Source organism: Poecilia formosa, unplaced genomic scaffold (assembly GCF_000485575.1).
Source record: "Poecilia formosa unplaced genomic scaffold, Poecilia_formosa-5.1.2 Scaffold70, whole genome shotgun sequence".
NCBI classification, from domain to species: Eukaryota; Metazoa; Chordata; class Actinopteri; order Cyprinodontiformes; family Poeciliidae; genus Poecilia; species Poecilia formosa.
The window spans coordinates 1,114,415-1,135,965 of record NW_006800009.1 but is presented as its reverse complement, the minus strand read 5'-3'; the positions used below and the strand labels follow the sequence as shown (position 1 = coordinate 1,135,965).

Here is a 21,551-nt window from a genome sequence, read left to right as displayed (position 1 = left end):
AAAGTAGTTTTTGGTGTTTATGTGACAAACCAACACAAATACAGGCCAGAATAGTGAAGAAGCAGGAAAAGTATCATTTTCAAAAAGCTTTACAAATACAAATATGAACGAATGTGGCAATTAAAATCTAGTAAAACCAACTGCCGTCAGACATCATCGAGTGAATAAACGAATAGAGTCCAAAAATGTGTAATTTACTTTCAGTGTAATTTCCAGCTGTACTGCGAAGGCCTCAAAGGTTTATTAGGGAACATTAATGAACAAAAATCATCATGGAGATTAAAGAAAACAGCAGACGGATGAGGGAGAAAGAGGTTTACATTTTTAAACAGATCAGTACGTTGGCAAAGAACTAGAAAGAGCTGATGATTTTAATCTTACAAGTAGCCCAGATAAACCTCGGAATAAAGGTAAAAAATAAAATAAAATCTTAGCCTTCAGGTAACAGAAGTATCTTAAAGTTTAAAACCAAAAATGAACAAAATGAGCATACATAAGCAGAGAGCATCTCAAATGTAAATGACTTGCATTTTCCCCCTTCTCTTCCTCTCTTTATAAAGCCTCGGGTACATGTCCACCCCGCTTTAGCCTCTGGAGGCAACAAGGTTATTACCATGTGGGAGAGCAGACTTCACCCTGTGTAATTATGGTGGCAGCATCTGAGCTCTCCAAAGGCTCCGCTGCACTTCATTACATCTTCAAACCCCAAAGTGCTGCTGTTAGAAACAGCCATTAGGCAGAAAGTAACAAAAGCACAGACAAATGAGCAAGTGCAGACAGGACAACGTCAAAGAGAAAAGGATTCTTGTTATAAAAAAAAATGCAACCAATTTTCTGAAAGAGTGTGGAGCGATTACATCTTTTTCTATACAGCATCTTGAATAACTGGAAGTTATTACTTCTTACCTCCAAAGAAGAGGCTTAAAATTCCAGTCTCTAAGCTTCCTTATACATCCTGTCCTAATCCTACAACTGCTCCTACATAATGACATAATGAAAGACTTTCTCCTCCCATCACTTCCTCAGCTCACCTTCTTTCCTCCCCCCCACGTCTTCCCTGTGATGTGACCTACATTCGACTGCAGCGATGTGCATGTGGATATAAGTGCACGCACCGCACCACTGAATACATTTGTGCACATTTGCTCTAAAGTATTTTAATACCAAACCATATCGGGGGAAAAGAACAGAATTTCCTGCTGCATCCAATGTTGCAGTGACAGAAAATCTGTGCAGTCGCTCTACTACCGCACGACCGGCCAGATTTTCTCTGCGAATGTGACTTGCTACCAGCAGCGGATCAGCCATCTCCTCGCCACAGACACCTAGCATGAGGAGGTGAGAATACACTGCAGGCGATGTAGCTCATTCCAGCCATCCAAGTGGCTGCCAATCACGCACATTTGGGCTCGCAAACGCATGGCTGCAAGCATGCAAAAACACAGCAGTGGCAAAAAAAAAAAAAGAGAAAAAGATAAACAGACGGCAATAAATACAACGAAACAACACACGCATTTTAGGTTTTGTCCAGAAGTAAAATGGAACAGAAGCAAGAAATATGAGGAGTCAGGTATGCAACGCGTCATCCGACACCAACTTGCAGAGACTTGTAATTTACATCAACGGAGGTTTCTATTTTCCATTTCCACATGTGCAGATGGCAGAGATGTCAACACAAAGAGGTTTTCCACATAGAAGCATAGACACCAAGCAATTAGTATAGAATGTTCTGCTTTATATGAACAGCAGCATCCCTGCAGCTCAGCAAACATCCACTGCTTCCAGCTTCTTAAAAAATGTATTTAATGTGGACATCTTCAAGATTAAAACGATAAAATGTCATTAAATATGCCCATATGATCAGAGGCAGTCCTAGCCTGTTTGGGACTGATCGGTATTGTTTCAATTCTTTTAATAATTTTTGTTAAAATTATTACCTTTTCTCTTATTTCTAGCTTTCTAAAATATATGTAACGAATGCTAAATATAATTTTTACATAGCGTTTCTGCGTAGAGAGTGTTTGGGTTTTACTTTTGCAGCTTGTTTTTCCATTTATACCCTAAATGCAAGTTTTAATTGGTTGTACATTCTCAATAAATAACTGAATATGCTGCTATTTGTCTGATCTGTTGCTGTCAAACTGCATATAAAATAAAGTGCTATTTCTGGGAAAAAAACAAAAACCCCAATTGGAGAGATTATAGTTTTACACTTGTAGAATTTTGTGGTTGTAATTACATTGTGATGAAGATTCATGAACACCTCAATACGTTAGAAGCAACATGGTAAAAATGCAAAAGATATAAAACAGTGAAAAAAATACATATTTTGAAAGGTTTTCACTTTAAAGACAATATGAATTTTATATAATTGGTGTGTCTTTGGCATCATTGTTACATCTATAACGCAAACCATTCCCCACAATGATGAACATTTCAAATGACCTCAAAAGACTAACATAAGTGCACTTACTTACTAATTATTCTCTTACAAAGTTGTCAGGTTGAACGTATTAGCCGCCGGAGTCTCCATGGGACGTACAGCTGCCCAACGTGTGTGATTATGAGTAATTTGATTAGTGAGACTAAAACACTTGCACTTAAAGATGAAACCGAAATTATGATGCAATATGAAATACCATGGAGAAAAAAAAAACCTGAACATTTTATTTACAAAAGTTGTTTGCTGTATTAGCTTCTGGATTAGAAAGTTTGATTTTAACCTGATTTTTTTTTCAGAATCAGTTTGGAACCAAAACAGACACCCATACATTCGCCTTGTTCTTTATTTGAATGTTTTTTATGTCACTGTTGGCCTTTAATCATTAGCAGCTTGACATGAAGAGCAGCAGTGAGAGAAGGAGAAAACATGCAGAAAATGATCAACGGTCTGGAATCAAACCAGGGAATACGGTGCAGCTTCTCTACCACTTAGCAATTTGACGCTTATTGAAAATAAATTGCATAGTTTGTCCTTCTGTGGCAGGATCTCTTAGTATCCAGGTTTACCTTGTCAAAAAGACAAATTAAATCATGTATTCAGATGCTCTGCTAAAAATGTTTCCACATCATTTGCCATCTAATAACACTTTACATGGGTTTAAGCACGATGGTTATTTATGACGTGCTCAAATTATGTAAACAACAGGTTAAATGGAGATGGAAGGTGTAAAAGTTGCTACAGAGAAGTGGCAGAGTATGCCGTGGTTTATTGTGCCTTACCTTGTTTTTTTCCCCCTCAGTGCTTAATGATCACCTGACCATCCAGAGATGAACATTAAAATCTTTATGGAGTTTTGAGTTCCCAAATAGCTGAATTACTCCAATCTTGTCAGCAACTCCAAATATTCTGCATACCAACGCAAGTGAAGGGCAGACGGTAAATCTGCATAATGTATCAGGTCATTAAGTAGCGTTGTTATAGGTTAATTGCTGTGATATTTGCACTTAAAGTGGTAGTATTATGTGTTTTCTAGATGCATAGTGTCATTTTATAGCATAATCAAGAAGCTATGTTACCTTCATTTGCTACAAATGCGACTTATAAGTAGCCTGACTTTGTAATTTACTGCCTTGAAATCGGGCCTCTGTCTTTCTGCTTTCAGAAAATCATCACAACATGGCTCCTCTATTAACACTTTAACAATGTTTTATGCACTGACAAGTAGCTCGCAGGATGAACTCAGCAGAACGGTACCATCAGGTGTTTGCCAATTGCTGCAGACTACTCTGAAGGAACTGAGTGAGGGAGTGAGTGAGGGAGTCCCGGAGGAGGGCTGCTCTGTGGAGCCTGGAAGCTTGGAAATGCAGCTCCGAGGAGGAGCTTCGTCCTCGAAGGCGGCGCTCGGTCCAACCAGACGTTTTGCACAGCTGAACGGTTGCCACGAGAGATTAAAGGATTTCTTAAGCATCAATGAAAGAATCAAGGTAACGATCCATGTTATCTTATTTCCTCATCAAAAACACACCTGATGCATAGCCAAAAAAGAAAGGTTGATTTTACATAGTGCTGCCACTATAACTAACTTTAAATATAAGTGCCTCACACAAGACGTCATTTTATTAGATTTTATTTTAAATGTTCATAGAAATCGCCCTCTCTTGGCTGGAGAGATGTCATTATGTATGCTATATGCATCGCAGTTAAATGACCCAAAACGGGTAAAAGAATGAAATCCGCTTCAAGACGACCTCCTTTTACAGGCTGGTTACAGCATGACGGAGCTTCATGCATATTAAGTAGGTGTCCATGTCCATTATGTAGCCCAGGACTGACAGACATTCAAAAGCTGCCATGGTGTTGTTAATTAGGACTATGAGAAAGACGAGGTTAATTAATGAGCAGAGGGTGAGAGCTGATATGTTTCCATCATAAGATCTGACAAAACTAGCATGTCATATCTGTACAGCAAAGGTGCATGCTATTAGCAGTGAAAGCCAAATCTCTACAAGTCAAATAAAGATCACGCATTAATTCTGGAGAGGTGCAGAGGTCACCTTAAAATGCACATTTTACTTTTTTGCAATAAGATGCAAAAAACCTTTACCTCCATGGTTCTCCCGTGGAGGTAAAGGGATCAAACTTAAGAGTCGGCCTCCCGCTGCTGTAAAAACAGATCCTGCAAGGTCAGAGCAGAAAAGACCGACTCCATTAAAGACAGAGTCCACTGAGGCAGATTAGGTCTGTCCTGTCCTCTTCTATCCGCCTTCAGCTTCAGGAGTGATTACATCAGTGAGGCAAAAAATGTCTATTTTTGCAATGACGTTCTTAGAATCTCATTAATCGTGATCTGAAGGCGCAACTAAGCCCAATGAAGGCCAAAAGTGCAGGTAGGGGGAAATCTGTTACACACTAACATCCAGAGTCCATCTGTGGAAGAAAACCCCACGAATATTTATTTTTTGGGGGTGGGGGGTTCGCAGAGGCAAAACAAGACTCCAAGCAGTCCCCACACCAAATGAACGCAACAAGATTTTCAAAGAAATGATGAAAAAATAAGCGGTGAAACAACACCTGGGCAAGATTGCTGCTCCGCTGTGCAGGGTGGTTTCATCTGAGCAGGCCATAACGTGTTCTTGCACGTTGCCACTTCATGTGTGTATTTAGTTTTTAACAGTGCGGAACGGTCAAGATAAAGTTATCATCTGGACACGTGACACCTGTTCAGTCTGAAAAATAAATAAATAAATAACTTAAAAGTACCTGACAAGTTAAACAGGAACTGACAATACTTGGAAATTAGAAGCTTAGTCTTTACCAAGTAAAAACATCTAATAAAAACATGGTTCTGGAAAGTGCTGAGTCATTGTGTGACCCAAACACAACTGAGGGCAAATCATACAGAGGCAGCAGTCCTTAATGACAAGTTCTCATAGCTAAACAGGGTCATCTTTAACACATGCTGTCAAACGCAAGGTCCTATGAAGGAAATTCAGCCCTGCACTTCACATTATGGCTGCCGAATGCAGCTGGAAGCACGGACACACACATCCAGGCACAGGCAGGTGTGAGATCACCACACTATGAAAACCTGGGGTAAAAGTACTCCGGTTTTATAATACGTCTAACTTCCAACTGTTTTTATTTAAAAACTAAAAATGTTTATTTGTAGTGCTACAATGTCAATTTATGCTATTTTTTTTTTCACTCTTCAACACCTATATATTTTCACTTTGAGATTATGAAAAGTAAGTGGGTAAGTTGCGCTTTGCTGTGATGTCAACAACTTTTTTTTTTGGTCACTGAATAACTGCTAGACCATTTGTGAAAAAAAAAGTACCGCCAAGAGGTCAAATTCACTGAATAATTCAGAAAATGTGCGAAAGTTTCCCCATCATGTCAGCATCTCCAAACAATTACCAGGCAAAGGTGAGTGACTCTTCATCGGTGCATACAAAGCATATGCATAGAGTAGCATAAAATTAAGTAATGTAGTAATCGGTTCATTCCTGCCACATTTGGATTTCAACATGTTAAAAAAGAAAAACAAAAATCTGCCTTTGTGAGCTGAAGATCACAAACACGTTTCAGCTGCACTTTAGAAAAATCAGGCAAATGTACATTATTGTATGTGCAGCTATACACACACCATTTAGATTTTACATACATTCCTTAATGAGCCTGTTCTCGTAATAAGAAATAAGGCACACTATACTCACCCGTCTCCTTTTATAAAGTATGCATCACTGCAGATAAAAAGACAACAGGTAGCTCAAGACAAATCTAGAGGAAGTGCATTTTAACTCCAAGAACAGTCTCACTTGATAAGTGTTGAGGTTTTTTTTTTGTTGCAAGTGTAATAGTTGCATCAAATATTCCCTCTGTGATCATAAACGACACATTTAGTCATAAAAACTGATGAGCGCCACTCAGGTTGCATGTGGAAGATTTAAAAAAGTCATTATGAGTGAAATGAAGAGCATTTGTCTGGCAAAAGAAAAGTTATATTCTTGAAAACCTACATCAGAGTGGGCGAGACACCGACCCTTATGACTATGACCTGTATAGTAAGTGTTTCCAGAGTTCAAGAGCACTATAAAAATTCTGTCTGTTTAATATTAACCACGACCAGCCGAAGCAAAAGAACTCACCTCCTTTTATTTCAATCTGGTCGTTTCTGTCATGAGACCCAGTTTGTTTGCTTTCTGCTCAATGCAGATTAATAAAACTGACACTGTGCCTACATAGACATTTAATTTAAGAAAAAAATGTATTATATTATTTGTGATTGAAGTAAAAAAAAAAAAAAAGATAGAAACATACCTAAATGTGTTGTCTGTTCTTTTGTCTCTGGAAGTTTAAAAGACAGGAAAAACCCTGCTTTGTGTATTCTTTCTATTGAACTCGCTTTTGTTGATATGTTTCGAGAATGAAATTGTAGCCACTGCAAGAGCAGAAACTGGCAAGGCTCCCGTAGCGATGAAGGGATTTTGCATGTCCAGGTTAATGTGTATACTTCTGCCCTCTTAGGGATGCCAACAGGACTCGATCACATCAGTATTTTACAGGCAGGCTGCTACATTTGTTAAAAAATTCATGTCCAGGGGTCAAGAGAAAGCCTAACATAATCCACAGCTCCATAGCCAATTTCAGAAAACTTAACCTTTTCATAATCTGTCTGAACTCTGGACACTTACTTTTGCACACAGCCTGAGATCAACAGCTACTCAATATATATATTTTTTTTATTTAGAGAAGAAATATAAAAGCCGCGCTGCAATAAGCTGCTGAAACATCCTTCCTCCCATTTTGGGGAAGACTCAACATCAGGATTGGACTGCAAGCCTCAACAATGTCTCCTTTCAGGTATTTTACCGTAGTGTGTGGACAGCTCGTTACAATGCAATGGATATGCGTTTCTCGTGTCCTCTAAATGCTTGCACACTCCGCCAGAAATGAGGGGGCACAGCTGGTCCTGATGACTCGAGCGCTCCGGCTTTTGAAGACTGACCTCAGATAACTGCTGGCCTCGTCACTTAGAGCGCCTCTGAAATTACACCTCCAGCTTCCCTTGGTGCCCACAGAGTCCCACACAGTCAGGTGTTCGTACAGTCGGGGACAAAAGAAATAAACCTCCAACTACAGCCAGCAGTAAAATTATATGAGCTTTAACTAAAAGGACTTTGAGATGTATACCCAGTAAATCCATGCCGACTCATGAAGTCCTGAGCGCCTGGACCATGTTCTTTATACTAAGCATTAACTCCAGTGTTGAGAAGGTTGGGAATAGCAGATTATTCAAGCAGAAAATCATTTTACAAGACACATATAAGGCTATCCTCCCAGAAAAAGAAGCTGTATGGATGTATGGACGAACAGAACAATTTATGAAGTTAGAAAAAGAGCTTCTTACGCCATGAGTTAGATGAGGATCGATTTCTTTTCCTGGTGACTCTGTATCTGATTTAACTCACAAAGTACTCTCTGTGACCACTGATCAGCTAAATATTGAGACTTTAGTTGTGCATGTTGGTGCTAATGATCTGGCAAAGCAAAAATCTGAGATTCTGAAAAGGGACTTCATCACTCTTTTGAACACTATGGGAAAATTAAAAATGAGGTCATTTCTCAGTGGTCCAATTCCATCACCTCAACGGGGAGACAAAAAACACTCCAGGATGGACATGATAAACAAATGACTGACGGCCTGCTCTGCCAGCTCAGTGACCTTCACCGATGACCTCAGGATTGTTTTCACCTCTTTGGAAGAGGCGGATGCAATCTTAGCAAACATGGGATAAAGCTGCTCACTGCAAACCTTTTTTTCATTTTAACAACAAGAACAACAATGTGACCATCACTTCAGAAGAACAGACTCAAGCAAGTCTGACTAGGATGAAACCCGGCGCTTATCAGAAGCAAGCTATTCCAATGCAAACTGATAAAACATCGACTGGAGACAGAGCGGCTGGTTCCCTCTCTGCTCCTCCACTGCACAGACTGCAGTCACAAAATACCTATGAAGAAATGTCTTCTGGACCCGAGTTTCTCAAATTTACAGATGGAATGAATCAACATGTTCTCCTCGGCACTTCCCTCCTTAGCGCTCACTTCATTTAAACCACGGGCCTCTGACTCCCCAGAGGATCCACCGCTCTGTGTTTCTGAGGTCTGAGAGCGGGCTCCAGATATTATCCTTACACCTGTCTTCCTCCTCTGGTTCTGCTCTGCATCCCCAGAACCAGAACCAAACATGGAGTAGCAGCATTCAGCTTCTATGCACCACAAATCTGGAACAAGCTTCCAGAAAACTGCAAAACTGCTGTGACACCGAGTGCCTTCAAATCCAGACTAAAAACCCACCTGTTAAGAGTTGCTTTTGAAACATAATCAATAAAGGATTTAAAGATGGCACTTGACTTAATGTAATGTTTTGATTGTTGATTCTGTGTTGCATGACTTTGTGTTTTTATGATGTGAAGCACTTTGAAATGCCTGCAATTTGCTATACAAATAAAATGTGATTGTTTGATTTAAAGATGTATTGCTCCATAATTTAGAAAAGTACATGAAGGGTTTTATTTGCGAAAGAAAACAAAAAGAAAGAGAAGATGCTGACAACAGAAGCCACGCTCGTGTGATTAAATGATCGTTTGATGTCATGTTTTGTTTGGATTAAAACAAACCAAATTCGTTCTGGTATTTTATCGCGATGCTTTACTTCCCAAACAAATTACAGAATGGAAGAAGATGGTTCTCTGACACTGATTTTTACATAAACCAATTTAAGAATATCTCAGACTGACACAAACTGAAGACCCAAATTTAATCCGGAGGATCTCGCAGAGTGTGAAATTTAATAAACGAATGGTGTTATTGCTGCTGAACAGACAAAAAGCTCAAAAACAAGCCTTTTTCCCTCTGACATGCACCGATTTAGATTAATCTAATGGCTACCGAATGTGTGGGCATGATGTCACAATGAGCTTTTCATTATGGAACTGCAAGAGCAATATTCCTTGTTGTATTTACACAACAGGATGAATGGCTTGGTGCCACATTAACAGATTGTCCAGCACAGTAGTCGTAATATAGAATATGCTGTCCTTATTATTCAAGTCTGATGGAATTTATTCTTAAAGAAAAAGAAATAAAGATAGGAATAATAATAACACGGAGCTACTCGTGGAACTTTTGGTCACAAAATAAAAAAGGAGCAAAACAGAGAGCATACGGTGAAGCAAAGTTTATCAAGCTTTGACAAATGGTGGCCTTGCTGCTGTAAAGGCCAACAGAACCTTCAGGAGTAAAATCATTTTCAGATTCCCTTTATTCCCACTAGGAACAAGCCTTTATGAGATTCTGACAGAATCATAACCTTGTGCAGAAATATCACACTCTCATGGCGGTACCATAAAACAACAAAAAAATAATTCAGAGACTATGATTAAACAGTTGTATTTTCTGCTGAGGAAATAATAGCACGTCCCTACACAAATGCTTAAAATGATGACTTAAATGTAGATATTTTGGTGCTTGTGAAAGAGCACAGGTGACTCAGTTCTGCTGCCTTAAAATCAGCTAAAGTCATCTTAAAAATTAAGGCTGAAATCTTTAGACGGCAAATTTGCTGATGAGGTCAAAAACTTATTTTTTTTTTTCAGTCAAGTTTTAAAATGTGAATGCAGCATTTATTGATGATATAGTAAAATCAAATGTGGAAAAATATACACAGTGTCTGACACAGGAGAAGTACAACACTGACTGTTGATTTCTACCACTGCTATTTTTCTCTACAGTTTTCAAGAAGTCCACCTCGCAGTTTGTAGGTGTAAACAAATTACTAACTTGGATTTGTTCTGGTTGTGGCGGGGGGAGGATTGTCTGGAGAGGGGACACCATCAAACCCAGAAGAAATTTAACTTCAGAAAAGAAAGAAAAAAATAATCTCTTCCTCGCTCACTCTTCTGCATGAATCAGTTCATCTCATCTGATGCTAATGAGAGGAGTGGCCCTATCACTGGGTCATTATCACTCACACGGATCATGCATTTCATCAGCTGCCGGTTTTAGATTCCTTATTGTTGTGAAGCAGGTGGAGCAACAAATCTCAACCTGCAAAGATTAACCCAATGACAGATGTATCAGCATTTGTCACAAGTCACACGGCCGCAAGTTTATTAATACTTGACGTAGATGCGGGGATTTTGGAAAACAACTTTAAATCTATGTCCGTGTCTATGTACATTCAAAATTACAGTCAAGAGTGAACAGGGAAACTGAAGTAAGCACTCATGAAGGATCCAACGCGATAAAACTTTCTGCTCAGGCTGACATTTTCACCACCATTTATTGATGCTCTGATAAAAATGTTTCAGATGCTTTAAATGAATTCCCTTTTTAATACTTTTAAATAATTTAACATGAAACCACTGAGGAGATTTTTTGACCTCCTCGGAGTGTATGGTGACTCATGTCCAGTTGTTTTTGTGTTAAACTTTTTAGCTATTGCCCTGATTGCGGTAATGTGCAAGCTGTAGCTGTTTTGCTGCAGCCATTTTCTGACTTATAAAAAGGTCAACACGCACCTTCCTTACTTAACTCGCCTTTCCTCTTTTCTCTCGCATTTGCAAGAGCAGATAAGAGAAGTTAGTCCTTTAGTGTTAGTAGAGAAAGTCACAGATTGCTGATCAGACCTGCCACAATAAATAGTTTTAATAGAAAAGGAAAAAACTGATCCAGTTTCCAACTTGTTGTAAATAAATTAAAGCCACTTTTGAGTTTTGGAGACAAAAATATGTTTGGTGAAAATGAAAAGAATTGTACAAAATTAAAAACAATTTTCCAAATAAAAAGATTTCAAGACACTTTGAATAACAAACTACAAAATACAAAAACAAAAACTCCAGTTAGTCATTTTAAAACGAATTGTGATTTTTTTTTTTCACAAATTGTTTAACGTCAAAGGTCAGATTTTTAGACTTTTTTAAAATATATTTTCAGTGTGAGATTACACCTTAGCGATTAAAGACGAATTTATTTTAGTGCTTTTAGCAGGGCCTGATAAATGTGGAATGCTCTTTGTGTAGCTTGTTGATTTATGGAAACTCTGTAAAATACACAACCTTGATGAGCTCTGCTCCAGCCTTTCAAACAAGAAGAAAAGGCATCCGTTCTGCTTACAGGAATATTTTTAGCTGTTAGTCTTAGACGAAACTCTCTTTTTCGCCGTCTACTCTAAAACACTGCGCACATGAAAGTTGTCAAACGTCTCTCTTTTCTGCCGCTCTCAAAGCAAAGTAATCTCCTCTCCTCGCAGTGCGCAACACAAACCTCAGAAACTAAGACCAAAAATTAGTTAAAGGGATTGTTTTAATCGTGAATAAACAGAGACGAGCATGCACCAAGAAAAAAAAAAAGAAAGAAACATGAGAATAGGGTGTTTCCTTTAATGCAGTTTGGCGCTGCAGGATAAAGCTCCATTGTTGTTGGTGTGTACCCAGAGAACAGCTCTCCTGCACACCTGTACTCTGCTGTCTTCGATTTGCACACACAGAGGGAGAGCATCTCATTTCAGACAGTAAGTATCCAGCTGCAGAGACAAACAGATCCCAGACAGCCACCAGGAATAAATATAGTTCTATGCCAGGCGTAAAATGGATATTTTGGTATGTTTGAAGTGCCGTTGGGTGATGTGCGTATGAGTATTTGCAGTGCAGATCGCCTTAATATGGAAAGTCAGGTGAGACCATGAATAAGACCATCGATTAATGCAAAAGTAATGTTGTGTAAAAGCATAAAAAAATCGATTTGAAGTGCAAGAAGTTTATGGTTTTGCACTTCATATTCTAACAGCCCCATTCTGATCAGCAGGGTTTCCTAAAAGATCCTGGGCTGAGTTTCTAAACTGAAGGCGTCCCGACCACAATCAGTTACACAAAGACATTTCACATGTCAACCCACAGAATTGAGGAAATTACCCCATAATGCAGAAAATTAGCAGTAATTATGAGAATTAATCCATTTCAATAGTGAATATTACAGAGGAAGACATCGTCTCACAAGTCTGTTTCTCAGCACTACATAACAGACCTGTTAAACACAGGAAACCATGTTTCCTGTATTTGACAACGATACAGTGAGTTTTTTCATGTTTTTTTTTCTGGTAGCAGAGTTACAGGTGGCTGGTGTTTACAATCAATGGGCAAGAAGTGAAGAGTTGACCGGTCCACACATCGGACAGAGGTCTTTGCGCGCTTACAGCTGCACATTTTAATGGTTCAAACACCAAATATACCTCAACACACTTTAATACACACAGGAGAAACCGCCTTGGCACTAACACAGCAGCTAGCAACTAAGCTTGCCGCAATAAGCAATTAAGCATTTAATCGCGTGATAAATTAAGATGAGCTCGCTAATTTTCATTCTGATGATTATTTTTTGGAAGGACAATTTTGCTCGCAGAGACATCATAATCCATTTCATTTATGGTTCGTAAGTGGTTTTTATTTCCATCTTGTTTATTATTTTGGACAGTTGTGTTTTATTTTGTACATTTAAAAAGTTTAAAATGTTCTTTTTAAAATTAAAGTTTATTAGTCTTTGAGAGAATGAACTATTATTATCCCATTATCATTACATTGCCTCAATAGAACAATATTACCAAAATACTGGGACAATTTAGCATCTGGCAAAATTTGTTATTGTGACAATTTTATTTCTACGAGGCCGACTAACATCTACGGTCTTCCCCATCGCTGCTCTTTGGGTTAAAGCCAACCAGAGCCAAGAAAAACGAATGGTGCTCCTAGATTGGCTGCTTTGTAAATGTCAGCTCATAATTATTTTTGGTTTCCCACACCACATTTCCATTGGAATATTTTAGAAAAGCTGTATGAGAAAATTTGGAATTGCATTCCACTGAAAAATCTGCCACTAGGTGATTCTGCAAAAAGGCAACTGTATATATCAACAACAATCAGTAAGATAAAATAGAATTAAATGTTAAAATCCATGGTGAGTTTAGGCAATGGGGTAAGTAAGTAAGAATGCTTTTTGTTGCACTTTTCTAAAATCATATTGTGAGTCTAAAGTTGAAAACAATCAGCTATACCATATAACGGCTGTGATGTCACTGATCAACTTTGATAGGACAGGTGGAAGTAGTGCAGGGTGTCCCTTTTTAGAAAAAAAAATATTAAGATTTAAACTGTTGCTCCTCCCTCATTTTAGTCAAGAACACAACAATAGTCTGGCATTTCAGTGTAATGTTGTTTTTTTTAAGCAAAGTAAATAACCACTTCCCTGTTTTTGTTCCTAGTGAAATGGAAGAAAACGCGCGTAAACAACCTGCCCATGCAGCTCACAGTCCGAACGAACACAAATAAGATGAGACTGCACAATTTTTTTTTTATTTTTTTGTCGTTGCACAGTTCTGACAACATTGCAACTGGGGTCCGTCATGCTGCATCAAGGGGACAACAATCAGCTTCTCCTCAAGTTCCACAGAAGTATTCAGGCAGGCCTGATTTCACTATGGGCTATGAATGAAGTCACTTTCTCCAGCAGAAAAAACCCCATAATGATTCATTGTCGTCGTTCAGAGCAGCGGCAGCCACTAACTGGAAAACAGTGAACTGTCCTGCTTGTGTTAATAACGCCTCTCCTTTGATTAAACCTTTTGTCTCAATGAGCCAAACGCGCTAAAATCAACCGCTCTGACTCTGAATAAGGAGATCCAGTGAAGTAAAGGGAGGCAAAAAGCCTCCAGTGGTGGGTTTTATTTGTTACCAGCCGAACATCGAGCATGCACATCATCTCTGGATGTTGTTCCGTGTCGCGAAACAAAGCGCTTCGGAGCACCAAAGAAAAAAAAAAAAAAAGAAAGAAAGCATGCAAATCTGCACGGAAACCAAAAGGAGAGCGAACAAAGCCTCACCTAAACGCCGCCTCGCTGCTGTCTGGATGCTGCTGGACGCCGCTTCATTATTCCGCTCCCGTACGCCTTGTTGCACAGCGAGCATGCGGCTCGGCTTGGCTCGCCTCTGCCCTCCCTCCGTTCACTGAGCCGATATCCACTACAACTCTGAGCCGAGCGGCTGTGTTGTCTGTCACATTGTTGCTGCCCTTTTTCTCTCTCTCGCATCCACATCCGATTTTTTCTTAAAGAGGCGGAGTCAGAAGAGAGACATTTTTGTTTCCTGCCAAGCACCGAGATGGCTTGAACGGGAGGGAAAGGAAGGAAGGAAAACGGAAAAAAAAAGGACGGTCAGTAAAATATCTGTCAGCCTGCAAATGCAAAAATAAATAAATAAATAAATAAAAATTGGTGGAAGCTGATATATATATATATATGTTACATTAAAACATAAATAATTTGTTGTGCAAATTTAATTTGGACCTCAATATCCTGGGACATTATTTATTTCCGTGATTAAATTTTACGTGTGATCATTTTCTGTTAATCATTTTAATGATTTTCACTTATAGCTCAAAAGTCAGTTCTGAAAATGTGAATAGTCTGTATTATATCATGCTGTGTACACTTCCATGGGAAGGCAAACATTTAACATCGCCAACCACAAGGCAACAAAGCGTCATGACTGAAATCCAAGCAACGGCAATGAAAGTTAGGTGGAAGAAAAAAGTGGTACAGTCAAAGTTGCACAAGCAAGCTGAAGCTTTATAAACTACTGATTTCACTTGTTGGGTCTATTTGACAGCATGTCCTTGTATTGTGAAGTATGCATCATAAGTATTTCTGTAAAATTTATTTCATATGAATTACTGAACAATGAGCATTGAGGATATCAGTGTGTGTCTCAGCCGAGGTGTTTAGGAAGCCCAGGTTGCTCTCATAGCTGCTTGCTGCTCACATGCATAATTGGTTGTGGTGTCTCTCATCTTCGTCTTGTCAATAGACAGTCGGTCTCCTTTGGGGCTTTGGTCAGAGCAGTTTGTTCAGTTAAGCACAGTGATACAATGATCAATTAAAGCAGATACTTTTACAGTGTGGGCAAGCGCCAGGTCCTGCTGGAAAATGAAATCAGTGTTTCTACAAAGCTCGTCAGCGGAGGGGAAGTATGAAGTGCCTCAAGATTTCCGCTGCCCTGCCTCTGGACAAGACCTTGAACTAATACCGGAAGATGACGTGACTCCCAAAATCACTACTGACTATGAAAACCTCAACCTACTTGGAGTCTGCGCAGGGTCAACAGCAACATGTCCTCAGTTGAGATAAGAGACCCTGATGCTGCCTGTGATTCTCAAATTGAAATACAATGTTACAATCGTAGCCCATGTTTGACATTAATCTGTGTGGTGATTGCGCAGAGTCAACAGCAACATGTCCTCAGTCGAGATAAGAGGCCCTGATGCTGCCTGTGATTCTCAAATTGAAATACAATGTTACAATCGTAGCCCATGTTTGACATTAATCTGTGTGGTGATTGCGCAGAGTCAACAGCAACATGTCCTCAGTCGAGATAAGAGGCCCTGATGCTGCCTGTGATTCTCAAATTGAAATACAATGTTACAATCGTAGCCCATGTTTGACATTAATCTGTGTGGTGATTAACAAAGCACTGACTGCAGCCACGTTTCACGTTTTGTTAACCCCCCCCCCCCAAGCTTTTGAATCAACTTTTAACTATGTTGCTTTTGTACTATTTACTTCTACACATTTCCCCTCCATTTCACTTCCTGTTAAAATGTTTTTAGCAAATACATTTCGTGTCTTACTCTCTGCATAAATGACTTTCTACCAGCCAAATGCCAAGTCAGCTGTCTTCCCCATGATTAGATGGTCAAACTTCCTGTTATTGGTTATATCTAGCACTCAGATGTTTGGACAAAGTATATTTTGGGTTTTCATTAGCTTTACGTCATAAATGTAAAAATATACAGAAATAAACGGTTGAACAATATCACTTTGTGTGATTGATCTATAGTAGTTTCCCTTTTTGAATTGAATTACTGCAATTAATTAAATGTTTGATGATATTATAATGAACTGAGAGTTGTGCCTCATTACACAATATCGTGACGTGAGACTTTTTTTCCAGGAGGTTTGTCCTGCTCATAACCATTCGCTTTGGCAAATATTGTCCTAACTTAATTGTCAAATGTCAGATGAAAACTCTTCTCTCTTGTCTGTAGAGCAAACACACTGTTGAACAAACAAAGTGCTACACCTTTCCCACAGGGCTGTTCCTTTAGCATGCAAGAAAATTCAATGTTAAAGTTTTGTTTTCTATCTAAGAGACTCCAAGACTTGCTTTTACAATGCTTTTAAGGGACTATCTGGAGAACCCATAGAACCAGCAACGAGACCTTGGGGCAGTATAGAGATGCCAGCAAGGCAAGAAGCTAAAAGGATAAAGTGCAATACATCACCACAGCCCATTATAGGCAAAAAGGTTGTTTCCACCAATTTCTTTTCCATGCAAAAGGAAAAGCAAGACTTATTTGTGTAGAAAAATCCCAAGATTTTTACAACATACTGATAGTGCTTCTTAAAAAAATTACTACATCCATGCAGCCTGCAGGCTCATGAATGAACCAACACCGGAAGATGACACGACTCCAAAAATCATTTCTGACTCAAGCTACTTGGTTTCCGTGCAGGGTCAAAAGCAACATTTCAGTACATTTCAGTATTTTTTGTCCTCATTGGATTGCCCCAGGTTGTCAGATTTGTAACACAGTTAAAAATTATTATGGTTACATGAAAATCACTCGGACAGATTTATTAATAATCCTGTGCATAAGAGAGAAAATTCCACTCTTGAACAAGTGAAAAACTCTGACAGAGAGAAAGCTCTGACTTAGAGTCCCAAACATGTCTGTTGTATCCAAGGAGAGAACATAAGACAATGGGAGGCAGACTGGCTTCCTTGCAGGTGTTGAACAAAAAAACATTTCTGGGACCACCTTCAGTGTGTTAGCTCTGACAAGATCATTCTGTGAAAGTTCATAAGAATTAAAATAAAGAAGACATCAGAATAATAAAGCAATAAGAGTCCTCTTTGTACTAATTTTTTCCACTATACTGTATTTACAATGGGGATTTATTGGNAATTTATTATATTTCACAAACCCAAACAGAGTTTGGAATAACACAGGAGATTGATCAAAGCCTGCAGCCGGCCTCATGTCCAGATGAATCAACAACAATTACCACATGTTCATCTACAAGAAGTTAACTGGTTGTAAACATGTCATTTTTTGTCACAATGACGCTTATTGATAGTCAAATTAAAGATCAATAAGTGAACGTAATGATTCTTGATTTTATGTGTGTAAATTCTAATAGTAGCTCTATGGCAGCATTAAAATGTGCTGCAGTAACTGCAGTATTTACATTTAAGCACCTTTTTGTGCTAATTTTTGTTTTTAATAATTTAGCTGAAGGCAGATTTTCACAAGCCAGTATTATTTAAGTCATTACTTACCAATTGTAAACATGTAAAATGCATCTTAAACAGCGTTCACACTCACATCTTGGTGCCCATCATTCTTCCTGTGGCTGAGAAAGACGTGGCCTTTAACACTGATTTCATTTACAGGTGCTTAGGTTGCTTAGTTTTCTGCTAAGCAACCGACTGATTTCACTGAAGATCTGAAGCAGCCGTCACGTCTTAAGCAATTTGACATTCATTTAATAATAATAATCCAAAAGTCAAATGGACGACTGTTAGTTTCAGTGAGCAGATCCGGATGTACGTTCTGCTAAAATAAAATAAAAAAAAAAGATGTTACTCATTAGTTCTGTATTAGAAATCCAAACGTGACAAATAAACAAACATGTACAAATGGACCAAAGTTGGAATTTTTTTTTCCTTTTCGTCTTTGCCTGAGTGTTGGCTGATGAGGCAAAAAATACTCAAAAAATGTCTTGGGTAACGCATTGAGTTTGTCTTCTTCTTCTTGTTGACGTTATTTAGCACTACCGCCACCTACTGGTATGGACATAGATAGATAGGTATCTGTCTGCATAAATATATGTAGACACAACACATTGACTTTCACTATCTCTGCCATAGTAGGAGGTTTATCCTGTTTCCGCATGAGGGCAGAGCATCATGTCAAGCATCATGTTAATGCTGCTTCTTTCTTGGTCAGGTCTCTCTTGAATAATAGATATCTCATCTCATGGGACCAACCTGTTTAAATAAAATAAAATCTCAAGCATTTACTATTTTTGCAACCATAAGACTAGTTGCCATCCTTTCACTACTATGAGGATCAGTGTTAATTTCTGCAAAATTACAGCAACGTGACATATTTCTACGACAGATAAGGAAACTCTAAAGGGTCATAGCTTTACAGAACCTCACTTCAAAACCCTCTCTCTATTCAAATCAATTCGATCTAGTTTACTGACATTTATGTTAACACACGGAGTTCAGCAGAAGCAAAATCAATCTTCTTCAATTGCCATCTCAGTCCCCAGACTTAGTAAATCCAATAGGAAACCTGTGCAGTGTCGTTCCTAGAAGTATTTCAAATGCATGGTTAGATAGTGACAAATTATATTCAAAACTGAAAACAGAATTTTGGGTATTTTATTGTGCCGTTGTTATATATTATGGCAAGCAGACATACAGATGAATTAATACAGAAAGGCATCAGAGTGAAATGCCACAGGAAAAGATTAAGTGAAAACATTAAGGGAGTTGCAGAAAGTATTGACAGCTGAAGTACCAATAAGATTGGTGTAAAAACATTTTTCTTTGAATAGGACCTCTAAGATCACATCAGCAGGTGATGTATGCTGTCATTTGTTTTTCAATTAGACAATGCATTTTTAAAAAAAATCTTGCACTTTGAGATCATACTTACTGCAATAAGTAGTTTGTGTATGTTATGTTTTTTTTCACATCTGTATCAGGGGTGCCTATAGCGTGGAGGGCACCCCAGCACAATCTCTCTTTAGGATAAATACTTTGACCTCATTTAGGTGGCATTCGGCTCCCTTTTGATGTGTTTTTGCTGGATCTGTTTTTGACTGTGTTTTTTTGCACTGTATCAATTATGGCTATGGAAAAAAGCATAAGGGTAAAAGCATATAGTCCTGCTGAATTTTTGCAGAAAAACAAACACCCATTGCTTTGATGCCTTATCTGCTTTCAGCATAGCAGAGAACCTGCATAACAGCTATAGAGGTATTGCTTTGTTGCTTGACCCTGGTGCAATGCAGGGTGTGTGTTTGTGTGTTGCTCCCTTAATTGCCTCATCAGTAAATGTCAAACGTTCAAATGGTTCCAAAATCTAGATTTATTCATTCATTTGTGCCTCATCGGATGCAGGCGCTCTGGCTGCATGCTGCAATTACTGCTGCACGGCTAAATGTGGCAATGAATAATAAATCACAGCACAAAAGGACCTAACTAGCTGCCTGTGAACTGTAGGATCAGCTGGTGGAGCAAGCTTGGTGTTTGCTCTAGAATCATTCCCCTGAACCGCTCCAGGGAAGCCGGGACAATTTTTTCAGAGAGCAGAGGACGGAAACTAGAAAGCTAAATATTCTCAATAAACAGCCACAAACACACAAAACCCCCTGAAACGCATTCATACGGATTAGGAAGTTAAAACAGACACTTCAAATGTTGCCTTGAAATAACCACAGGCCACTGGCTGCTTTGCGCACAAGCTGTTCTTTTTTAAGTGAAGCTCAATAACAGGAGCGTTCGAAGGCAGATGACTCACATGAACTTGATGGTGTGCTCAGAGCCCGTGACTGAAAAATGGAGGGGGGCTATGGGAAATGTGTTTCTGGCCCCGAGCAATATGTTAAGACCTTCTTTCTAAAATGTCTCCTACTGTCATACTCAGCTGCCCCCGAGCAGGTCGGCAGCTCTTTGTTGAACACCTGACTCAGGTGCTTATCATCTTCCTCCAGGTGCCCGTCAGTCAGCTACACTTCATTATACTGCGGCCTTTGTAGTGCAGAGCTAAGAAGGAATGAAGGGGAGAGTGTGTGAAGAGGTATGCTGGTTTCTTTGCATGAAAATGGTTTCTTGCTGTTTTTTTGGACAGGGGCAGAGTCATCATCCTTCTCATTTGATATTTTACGTACAGGGCCTTGCAAAAGTATTCATACCCCTTGAACTTTCCCGTTTCAGCCTCAGATGTAAATGTATTACACACCGGGATTTTATGACATTACCACAAGGTAGTAGGTATTGTGAAGTTAAATAAAAATACTTTTTTTTTTTTTTTTTTACAAATAATAATCTGAAAAGTGCACATGCTGTGTCTTCTTAGTCAAAACTTAGAGCCACTTGTTGCTCCAAATGATATTTTTGTCCATTTTCTTTGCAAGCTTTGGTCAAAGCAAGTCCACATTTGCTCCTGCTGTATGTTTATGGCTTTTTTCCTGTTGGAAGATGAGCATCTGCCCCAGTCTCAAGTCTTTTGTGGTCTTTGTATTGCCCAGCTCCATCCATCTTCCCATCAGCTGTCTCAAGCTTCCTTTCTTCTACTGACGAAAATCAACTCCATCACATGACGCTGCAACTTTTTCAACATTTAAGGTACTTTTCACCACAGATGTCTAAAAATCTTAATTTTGCACTCATCTGAAAAGGCTTTCTGACTTTCTGCTTCTACTCCCACAGAAAGATCATCTTTTGGGGTTCACAACAAATAGCTGTCCTGGTGACTGATTCTCCCACCTGAGCAATGGAACTGTGCTGCTCCTCCATACTTCCCACAGCATTATTGACTACTTTTCTGATTAATGGTCTCCTTTCCTTTCCTTTGGTGGACCGCCATGAATTCTTTTGCTGTACTCTTTCTATTTCAGGTGGTAGTGGACTCTATTTATTATGTAGGAAGTCTGTAAATGCAATTGGTCGCACTGGATTTTATTTGGGGACGCCAGAGTAACTCTGCACATTTCAGATTTTTGCTTGTTACAAATTATGTTGATTTATCACAGAAAATCTCCCCAAAGTCTGACAGGTATAAAGGTATTAGAAAATGAATGTACAAAAATGCCATTAGCCGTGAAGGTGGTTAAATATATTTTGTTTTTTTTTGCTTATTTTAACTTTACAGATTTAAAGCATTAAACAAGGAAAGATGCGTCTCCAAATGCAGAGTC

At 38.9% G+C, this 21,551-nt stretch overlaps 1 protein-coding gene and 1 long non-coding RNA gene across 3 annotated transcripts in view; one reads left to right on the top strand and one right to left on the bottom strand.

The window, feature by feature from the left end:
* st6gal2a (ST6 beta-galactosamide alpha-2,6-sialyltranferase 2a) overlaps positions 1-14,564 on the bottom strand; it is a 53,425-nt gene extending 38,861 nt beyond the window's left edge. The window contains exon 1 of one of the 2 annotated variants that reach the window (XM_016673121.1): positions 14,382-14,564. In XM_016673121.1, the coding sequence (XP_016528607.1) occupies positions 14,382-14,466 (85 nt within the window). In that variant the 5' untranslated portion in view covers positions 14,467-14,564. The remainder of the gene's footprint in view (positions 1-14,381) is intronic. The other variant, XM_007555442.2, reaches the window with a different exon arrangement.
* A 112-nt stretch (positions 14,565-14,676) lies between these two features.
* LOC107836620 (uncharacterized) lies at positions 14,677-16,366 on the top strand. The gene is made up of 2 exons (XR_001662566.1): positions 14,677-14,710; positions 15,454-16,366. It is a non-coding gene; the product is annotated as an uncharacterized LOC107836620 (long non-coding RNA).
* The last annotated feature ends 5,185 nt before the right edge of the window (positions 16,367-21,551 follow it).